The sequence below is a fragment of the Marmota monax genome, unplaced genomic scaffold (assembly GCF_021218885.2).
Source record: "Marmota monax isolate L192 unplaced genomic scaffold, Marmota_monax_Labrador192_F-V1.1 WCK01_AAM20220418_F8-fsc00493, whole genome shotgun sequence".
Taxonomy (NCBI): domain Eukaryota; kingdom Metazoa; phylum Chordata; class Mammalia; order Rodentia; family Sciuridae; genus Marmota; species Marmota monax.
The window spans coordinates 204,343-215,237 of NW_026692681.1; the positions used below are offsets into that span (position 1 = coordinate 204,343).

Genomic DNA, 10,895 nt, shown 5'->3' on the forward strand with positions numbered 1-10,895 from the left:
AAGAGAAGTGATTTCACTGGAAGACATCAATTTCACAGCTATTCTTAAACAGCCTTCATATCTTTAATGTGTAATATTTAGGTGTTATCTGATAATTTACAGAGTTCATATACAGACTCTCTTTTAGTTCTTAGTAATCTTTGGGGATTACTTTTTTAAAATATATTTTTAGTTGTAGATGGACATTATAACTTTATTATGTGGTGCTGAGGATTGAACCCAGTAATGCATACATGCTAGGCAAGTGCTCTACCACTGTGACACAACCCCAGCCCAGCGATTACTCTTTTTTTCTTTTAATATATTTTCTTAGTTGTAGATGGACACAATACCTTTATTTATTTTTATGTGGTGCTGAGGATTGAACCCAGTACCTCACATGTGCAAGATGCACACTCTACTACTGAGCCACAACCCCAGCCCAGGGATTACTCTTAATTAATTACTAAATGTGCACTTAGCTGAATTATCTCTAGTAAGTTAAACAACTGTCCCCAAATTCACCAGGCTGATAAGTAATGGAATTCACACTGTAAAGCTGACACCCAAGCATAAGACTCAGACCAATCCAGTACACTGGTTTCTTGGTTTGGTTTATTTTACTAACTCAAAATAGAAATAACCTGAGTTTTGCATGACTGTAGGTTGAATATCCCTTATCTGAAATGCTCTGAAATCGAAAATCATTTTGGTGACAATGAAGAAGTTTTGGCTTTTGAAGTGAGTCAGATTTCAGAGCATTTTGGATTTTGGAGCATTTTGGATGTCACATTTTTAAATAAGGAATGTTCAACCTGTATATCCCATATTTTAAGCTTATTGACACTAGCTGTTTTTCTTCAATTAAGACCTATTTTATAAGAGCCCAGTAATTAGAGAATGATTTTTAAGTGAAACACATAATTAGAAAACATGGTATTCAATCATATGAAACTCCTTAATTCATTTTAACTGAGTTTGCACATTGTAAGAAAATTATATTATTTATTACCTTGTCATTTTAGATGCTAAATCTTAATATTTGTTTTTCCTTCTACCAGATTATGGAAAGAATCATGGATCTACCTACTTTACTGAGACATGCATTCAGGGAAATGTTTTCTGTTGGGGGTCTTTTCTGGATGTTCCGCATTAGGATAATACTTTGTTTGATGGGAGCTTTTTTCTATCTAATATCACCTCTAGATTTTGTACCTGAAGCCTTGTTTGGAATTCTAGGCTTTCTAGATGATTTCTTTGTCATCTTCTTGTTGCTTATATACATCTCTATTATGTATCGAGAAGTAATAACCCAAAGACTAACAAGATGAAAAATTTTAAAAAACAGAGTTTACTAGAATTTGAGCTAATGTACAAACAAAAGGACCTAAGGCAGTGTAAATCATCCAAATATTATCTTACAAGTTTAAAAACCATTGTATGACAAACATTTGATTATCATTTGACAAATGCTTAGCAATGTATAACTGGAATTTTTACATGTTGCAGGTTCTAATGTTGAGATCTTAATTATGGTCTATAGTTGTTATCTTGATACTATGTTGTCTATAAAGTCTCTGGGAAAATATGGAATTAGATTTAAAAAAGGTGGGGGGAGATACCTGATATCTTTTTTCCCAAAATTACTTATGTTAATTGGATATACAGTACAATTTGTCAAATGTACAATCTATCCAATTTATCCTCCTCAGTGGGTACTCATACAATAATATGTAGCTATGAAACTAATTATTTTGTTACAATAAAATATCCTACAATAGTGGAGGAAAGTCAGCATTTCTTTTAGTGCAAGCTTTGTGCATTTAGACCAGTTCCGCTTTTCCATTCTGGTATAATTCTTTGTTATCAGCTAAAACTGAAAGAAACTTGAACTTTATAATTTCCCATATTTTGGTTTATGGAACACTTTTTAATCAATAGAAGAATTAACAAGATGAGAAATATTTGTTTCTAGTCAGCACACTTGATGGTCACAGAACATTTAAACAAGAGTTTGGTCATTTTTAGGAATAAATATAAAGATAACTTGTAAAGGGAAAATTACTTTAGGAACCAGATGATCCTGAAAACACATAGTTTTATTCATTTCTCAGGAAACTGGATCTTCTTGTCTATTAGCATCAAAGACCTTAGGAAAGTACTAGGAATATACTAACCATCTTTGGTTAGCCCTAGCAACAGAATGGAAAAACTTAGTTGTCTGCTGTCAGAAATTTTTATAACGCTGTCACCTACATAGCAGCATATAGCCCAGATTCACCATCTCTTGTGCAGAATTAGCAAATATGAAGTGACTGGATAGGGAAGTTCTCTTATTTTTTTTTTCTTTCTGATAGCTATGGCATGAGTATCTAATGCTCTTGTCTGCAGTTTTGTTTGGTAAGAGTCATACCACAAAGTATTACAAGATCCTTACTTCAGCTCTCATCATTCATAACCTGATGTCAGTTGATGATCAGGAGTGAGTGTTACCTTTGTCATGTGCAGTCACTAATATTATCCTTTAATTTTAGTAAGCATGTGTATGCATAGGGAGATAAAAACCTGTCACATTCTCCCAAGTTAATCAGATTAGCCATTAAATGATAAGATTCTGAATGAAATTTCAATTAGTGTTTTCTAATTAATTTGGACCCTAGGACAAAGCTGTTGCTTGTCACAGAAACAGTAGTACTCAGACATAGCACATGATTAAAGCAATTTCTCACACTTTCATTTTATCCTTAGGGAAATTTTATGAGAAAGGCAGGGTATCATCTTACTTTACAAAGAGAAAATCCCATGCTATTGACTGACGTTACTATTTTGCCTGAAGTTTTGCAGCAAATAAGTGAATGAATTGGTCGATATTTAGACATGAAGACTATTTTGAAGAGGAGAAATCAGGAGAAAAACAGGATCCTTTGGAAGTCTTTCATAATATATTAATTCTTCACTGAAGTGAGATAAGTGCTCCCAAGAGGAAAGGTCTAAAAAGATGACACATCAAAGACTTCATGAAAATTCTATATTTCCAAATCAAATGTCCAAGAAAGTAGCAATATATCATAGAAGAACATTTCAGCTCAATCACCAACTTGGGAAGCTAATGAGTAGGAGTTTGTTATATCAGACTGGAAATGCATTTCCTACCTATTATAAATTTGGTGTGGGGCATTAGCAGTGTCATCTTATGAAAGGATTTTACTTTCTGTGCATGTGTTTTGTTTCCAAGTGTCACATTTCTGGTTACAATAATTTTATTGTAATATTTGGAATTATTACTTTCTTGGTAGAGATGTAGTATACCAAATTTTTCTACATACAAAAACACCGTATGATCTGAAGTAATTATTAAACTGAAAAGGGAACGTGCTGACATTTTTAGACCTGCTTATTATGTCATCTTTACCGATCATAGATGACAAAAACAGAAGGGATCCAAGAGAGTATTTAAAGCAAGTAGACGTAATCAGTGTTTTAAACATTGTAGTAATACTTCTGTGATTCACAGTTAGATCAAATAAATCAAAGCAACAATTTAAAAATAAAAATATTTTTAAACAATATTATAACTCACAAAAACAGATGGTCCAACCCCAGGAGCAGATCACATCTTGGGCAGCTCTGTGGGGAATAAGACAGGGGAAACAACTGTTCTAACAGCCCACTAGAATAGTGGTTTCAATTCATACAGTTCTCAGTGTTTGAGAGGAACAAGGGCAGAAAGGACTTGTACTGATCCCTTGTGACTATGCAGATACCTACCTCACAGAGTTGGTATAGAGTATTGGTGGTTTGATTAAAACTTCGTGATTTTAGAGTTTGTCAAGTGTTTTATTGTTTTGAATAAAAGCAGCATATCTAAAATTGTTTAAAAGGTGTACTCTTTCCATTTCTTTAACATCATCTGCTTTAAAACTTAACTCTTTTAAGCATTGATTATAATGGTTGCTATGGCTTTTTAAAAATATTTTCCATATATATTAGATCCCATACATCACTGTGCACATTTTATTTTTGTACATAAACATTCTTCTATGGGGTTATGTCCAAAACAATGTGTAGTGTTACAGCAGCAATTTAAAGCATTTATCAATGTTAATTTCGAATACATGATTTTTTTCTTTTCAGTATAGACTTTAGAACTTAACACCTGTCTTAAGAGGCAACTCAACTTTTTATGTATGAAATACAAAAAGGGAAAATTTTCCCCCTTCATAAATTTAACTTCTTTTGAACTAACAATAACTTTTCATCTTTACAGTGCAATGTTTCAGTACAATTATACATTGTGTAATCAATTCAGTATCTTTAGGTTATATATCTGAAACATTTAGCGTCTCTTTGCAAACATTCAAACTCCTCCCCTAGCTACTTTGAATTATATAATAAAAATATTAAGTGATAATCCTATGTAATGGAATAATCTGTCCCCATCAGCTCCCCACACTTAGCTGTGGATAACCACTCTGTGATGGCTTTATCTCTAGTGGACATCAAACATCTCATCACATTTTGAATTAATTTTATTTAGACGTTTTTAAATTGAAAAAGTAAAAAGGTATTTTTTTAAATACTTTATCTAGGCAATCTATTAATTCTGGGCAAAAATGGAGTATAGATTTAAATAAACCTATATGCTGATTTTCCTATACACTGACTACCCACCTCCATTTCTTTTCATTGTATATTTAAGTCATATATTCAATAACTGAAATTTTCTGAGTCTATGCCCTCATGTCTACAACACCACCACTCCCACCACCATCACTACTAAATGTACTCTAGGTTCTCTGTTTTGCTAAAGAGCAACTAATAAACCTGGACTTGGAGAAACAAGAGGAACTTAAGGCTTTTAGGCCCTTAACAATCTCCCAGGATCAGGCCAATAGATTTAAGAGCTACTAACAGGAGGTAGTACTCTCAAAAGATATCCTTAAGCTTTTGTTACTGTCAGAATACTCTAATGGCATCAGTATTTGTTGTAAGCATTCAGTCCTTGACTGTACACAAATAAGGGGTGTCATCTTCATCCATCTGTGTCTTGTGACATGACTATGTCCTAGAATGATACACGAGAGGAGTAAGTGCTCCATTAGAAAACACAGTATGTTCAGTCAAGATCCTTCCTAGTGTTGACTCTATTCTCTAGGCCTCTTGAGAAAATATGTGATGGAAGAGAGTTAAGGGCTAAGGATATTTCAAAGTCACTGATACTGATATCAGTTTAAATTTCAACTAGTTTTTAAACAATTTAAAGAAAAAATATAAAAAATACTTAGATTAAAATAGCAAAACTTTGATAATTCTTATGTGAAACAGAATTTTTATCTACCCAAATATTATACTAATCTTTGTTTTACTAATCTTCCAACATTAGAGCTGTAAGGGTTTTTACAAACTAGCTTCCCCCCCCTTTTTAATATTTTTTAAGTTGTCAATGGATCTTTTATTTATTTATATGTGGCACTGAGGAGTGAACCCATGGCTTCACACATGCCAGGCAAGTGCACTACCACTGAGCCACAACTGGCTAGCTTTTTCTAGTGTTCTCTTTTGAAAATCAGGTGAATAGTATGAATAGCTCACCAGAAAAACCTGGTGTATGAGGATGGCCTGCCACAGGTGCAAGGTACCCAAAGAAAAAGGGAAGACATATACAGGACTGCACGTAGCACAATCAGTGATCTAGGGGCAAAAGCATGTCTTTGGTAGCAGCAGTAGACAGATCCCTGCACCCCAAGGAAGGAAAAAGGGAATGTACTTGGGCTATTAAAAACTATTAACATATTAAGTGTTGGTAAGAAACAAAATGGGGGCTGGAGCTTTAGCTCAGTGGCAGAGTGCTTGGGTGAGGCACTGGGTTTGATCCTCAGCACCACATAAAATAAATAAAATAAAGCCATGCTGTCCACACCCAACTACAAAAAAGTAAAATAAAAAATAGAAACAAACAGTTTGGGCATCAGTAGCCAGTACAAAACACTAGGCTAAATATCTCAACAGCTATCATGTAGGGTTTGAACCGTGTGCAGGGTCATCTGAAAGCAAAATGACAGTTATGATCAAGATGGCTGTCATGTCAAGCTAGATCCTCAAACATATGTATAATTTTGCATTAATTTTCAGGGGTTTCAAGGCCTGACTATTCATGGATTCCAGATTTAAACTTCCTCATTTAGTACCACAATCTTATCTCTACAGATGGAAAAAAGAGGCACAGAGAGCCTGAATGCTGTATCAAAAACACCATAGAGTGGATGGTTTAGTGCAATGTCAGGGTACCAGCATGGCTGGATTCTGGTGAGGGCCCACTTCTTGTTGTATCCTCACATGACATAGAGGGACCGCCTCATTCATGAGGTCTCCACCCTCATTACCCACATACCTCTGAGGGTCATGTCGCAAGCCTAGACTGACATTGCTTTTCTGATCTGTCCTTTTTGATCGCTCTGCCTATGATCCCCACATAGCACCTGAGATGGGTCTGGCTTTCCAAGATGTCAGTCTGCTAAACAGAAGACATCACTAAGCAACCCCCTGCAATCCAATCTCTTGCCTTATTTGGGTTGAACTTTCTTGAATGTCTTCCCCACAAATAAATAGGAGAGTTTCAGGCATGCTTTTCTCTTTTGCCTGCCTCTCTTGCCTCCTTTGTGGGAGCTGGGGTCAAGAAGCCATCACTGAACCCCAAAAAAGGTATTTTCTGTCTCTGTGTAGTTATTTAGTAGCCAGCCCAATTCACGTGGAGTGATCCCAACTGATTCATTCACGTGTTGCAGCAGACCCCACCTCTAAATATCACCATATTGGGGATTAGGCTTCAACATGTGAATTTTGGGGGAACACATTCAGTCCATAGCAGTTGGATAAAAATTATTTTCCTTCAGCTGGGTGTGGTGGCACATGCCTGTCATCCCAGCGCTGGGGACGCTGAGGCAGGAGGATCACAAGTTCAGAGTCTTCAGCAACTTAGCGAGACCCTGTCTCAAAAAAATATAAATTTTTTTTCTTCAGATTGAACTTATCTATAATAAATGTGAAAAAAACTTAGCCTTTTAATATCATGGGTTCTCTTTTTTCCTAAAAGGCATCCTATTAGTAAATGAATTCAGCTCTTGGCCTTTTAAGACAAAAAACATAAGAATTCTAACTAGCTTTCTTTAGTTTATTCCTATTTATTTTCTTGCCCTTAAATGGCAATGATATATAAAGCTAAGACATACGTTCATATCTGATATTTATTGAAGGATCAAATGAAGAGATCAAATGAATGTATAAACAAATTTTGCATGTTTTATACAGTCCTTTAATAAGCTGTTTTATTAAGAATAACAAATTCAAAAAAATGTTTAAATCATGAGGGTCAATGATGAATTAGTTAACAAGCTATCTGGCCATCTTCATTGCCTCTTTCCCCAGAAGTAAACTTTCCTGACTATAGTTTTACCCACATATTTTTTTTCTTGTGTGTCTAGCTTCAACATTATATATGTAAGAATCACCCACATTGTTGTGGGTTGAAGCTTATTTTGATTGTTGTACAGTATTCCATGTGGGCCGTCCTACAATTTATTCATTCCAATGTTAATGGACATTTGGTCTGTTTCCACCAACTTATTTAAAAGGCAGGACAATCATCTTAAAAAGTAAAAATGCCTCCCCACTGTACCCCTTGAGTACTAAGAAGTTATAAGAAACAGGTATTTGATCTATGTTTTATTAAAAAAAAAATCAATATTCAGTTCAATTCAACAAATATTTCTAAAATTATATACAATTCAAGATATCCATAAACTCACCTTACTTTTTTAGAATTATCCTCAACAGAATAAAACTGTATTTAATTTTCAAGTTATGGATAGATAGAAGATAGAAAATAAGAATAGAGAATGAAGAAAACTTGACTGAGGGAAATGCAATCAAACAGTAACCAAATTGTTTTGTTTCACTCTAGACTAATCACAAAACTCATCCTCCACACTGGCTGTGGTCCTTGTGCCCTTTTCAGTGGCAGGCACTCTCAACTTCTACAACTGCCTGTTACTTTCTCTTCTGATATTCCCCAGGCCTACAACTCCCACAGCCAATTACTCAGTTTCTTAAATCATTCCTCCCCAAGTTCTGTATTTTTTCCCATTAAAAATCCATTTGCAACTCAAAAGAATTGCTTTTGCATCACCATCCATCCATCTTAAAGCTCAAGCCAAATGCTCAAACTAGAAACTCAAGATCATCACCCTTGATATCTTGATTCCTCTCTTCCTAACTCTGATAACCATCAATCGGCAAGCATTTCTGACACGTACAAATATCTCAAATCCCACCACTATATCTCCTTTGCCTTGATGCAAGTTACTACCATCTCTTGCTCACCTGCAACAACCTCTTAGTTGGTCAGCTCACTCATACTGTTGTCCCTAACTCTTCTCACAATGGACAGAGTAACTTCTTCTTTTTTTTTTCTTTTTGGTACTTGGGATTGAAGTCTGGGGCACTCAACTACTGAGCCACATCCCCAGCCCTATTTTGTATTTTATTTAGAGACAGGGTCTCACTGAGTTGCTTAGCGCCTCGCCATTGCTGAGGCTGGCTTTGAACTCACTATCTTCCTGTCTCTACCTCCAAGCTGGAGCCACTGGGATTACAGGCATGTGCCACTGCTTGGCCAGAGTGATCTTTTTTTTTAAATGCTTATTAGATCACATGTCTCCTCTGCCTAAAAATAATTTAGTGGTTTCCCATTGCACTTAATATCCAAACAAATAACCTTACTTTATCCCATCCTCCCCACTGGCCTTACCACCACAGCCTCTCTATTTGGTTCCCAGTAAACAGAACTCTTGACTGTCAGTACTACCAGAACCAAATCAGGGTCTCAGCACACACTTCCTAAGCCTAGAATGCTCCCTCTATCCTCCTCACCTTCATGCTTTTACTCATTTCATCCTCTGGTTCTCAGGTTAAATGTCCCTCCTCACACAGATTACCCTAGTTAAAGTAGGTAGTGACCCTCATCACCCCTCCCTTTATTCATTCTTAAAACATTCTGATGTATTCAAACACCCTAACACAATGTTATTTTATTTACATTTTTGTTGTGTCTTCTCACTAGAATATAAGCTCTATGAACATGGGGACTATGATAGCTTTCCTCACTAATACATTCCCAGACATAGCATAATGCCTATATCATAGTAGGTGCTCAATAAATAAAGATTAATAAATAAAAGAAAAACCACGAAGAGACAAGGAAACACTACTTTACTCCTTTACTGCTACCACTCACATCTAAGCCACCATCATCTCTCACCTATGTTACCACAAATGTCAGTCTTCCAGCCTCTAAGTTGCTCCCCTCCTATCTACATGAATACAGCAGAATGATCTTCTCCCTGTTCAAAAGTTTACCTTGGGTCTAGGTGTATAGCTCAATAGTATAAGTGCCAGCTTAGCCTGTATAGGATCCTTTCCTCAATTCCCAAACCCACCAAAAAAAGAAAAAAATAAGATAAAGCCTATTTTCCTCAGAGAAAAGTTCAAAATCCTTGCACCAGCCTATAAGGCCCTACATGCTTCTGTCCCCTTTCCTCTTCCATAATTTTATCCATTATTTGTTCCCTCATCTCAGCTCTACTCCAGATACACAAACCCCTTCTGTTCTTTGAACAAGCCAAGAACACTGAGCCTCAGGAGCTTTTCCTTACCCATTCCCTTGGACTGCAAGGTTACTTTCCAACCCAGATATCCTCCTAGCTAACTCACACCAGTTTCAAATCTTTGCTCAACAGTCACTTCCTTATTAGGCCTTTTTCCATGTATTTGAAGTTGCAGCCCTCTCAGCCCAACCCCACACCTTTCACATTGTAACATATTATGTGGTCACATGTTTCCCCTTACTCCACGTAGACTATTAGCTCCATAGGGTAGAAATCATTGTCCTATTACTTATATATTCCAAGCTTCTAGAACTGTGCATAAAACACAGATGTTCAAATTTATTAATTAACTGATGAAGAATTTCAGTGAACTCAAGTTAAAGTTTCAGATCATCATCTATTATCACATTCTGTTATTCTTGCACAGTGGATCACTATGCAATAATAAGATTACCATCTGTCTCAATACTTCAGGAAATGATAGCAATAAAAACTATTATTCTAGTATTATGGCTCCAAAAACTATTTAAGATACACAGCTTAATTTAGATACATGTGATTAAACATTGTTTTCAGAATAATTTAAGGCAGACACTATAAAATCTTGGGGTTACAGGCTGGGTTAGACTCAATACCTATTCTCAACAGCATCTCAGTTCTGATGAGGAAGACAACATAAACATTAAAATGTGGTTCCAAAGTGTTTACAGAAGTTAATACAAAATTTCACTGGAATAAGAGAAATGCGTTAGTTGGAGAGGGCAGGAAGAGAGGATAAAGAAAGTTTGTTGGAGCAGATAACACTTGGGCCATATCTTAAAAGTGATCATGGAAAGGCATTTCTGACCAAGTAAAAGATCCTATTTTAAAGAAGTCAAAAAAGATAAAACATAAAGCTATATATAAGAGTGTTTAAAGACAAGTAGAGGAAGGTGGCAGTAAAGTAAAAGTACTTGCTCCTAAAGGGGTGTACAGCTTACCATAAATAGTATGGATTTTATTCAGAAGAAAAGTGAAAGGGCTCACAGATTTGAAATTAGTGTGAGTTAGCTAGGAGGATATCTGGGGAAAGTACCTTGCAGTCCAAGGGAATGGATAAGGAAAAGCTCTGAAGGATACATGTACAGGCGTGATAATCAAGTTTCTATGGATGATATATTGGTGAGAGGCAAAGCTGGACATCAGGATAATCAAAGGGTGGCAGCAAGGTAAATAACAGAAAGGGCTGGTCAGGAATACCATGAGAGATGGAAA

At 35.9% G+C, this 10,895-nt stretch overlaps 1 protein-coding gene across 4 annotated transcripts in view; it reads left to right on the forward strand.

The window, feature by feature from the left end:
• The window catches only part of Rnf170 (ring finger protein 170), a 39,900-nt gene extending 36,041 nt beyond the window's left edge, over positions 1-3,859 (forward strand). For all 4 annotated transcript variants that reach the window (XM_058579939.1, XM_046446511.2, XM_046446513.2 and 1 more), the window contains one exon: positions 1,041-3,859. In XM_058579939.1, coding sequence (XP_058435922.1) covers positions 1,041-1,310 — 270 coding nt within the window. In that variant the 3' untranslated portion in view covers positions 1,311-3,859. The remainder of the gene's footprint in view (positions 1-1,040) is intronic.
• The last annotated feature ends 7,036 nt before the right edge of the window (positions 3,860-10,895 follow it).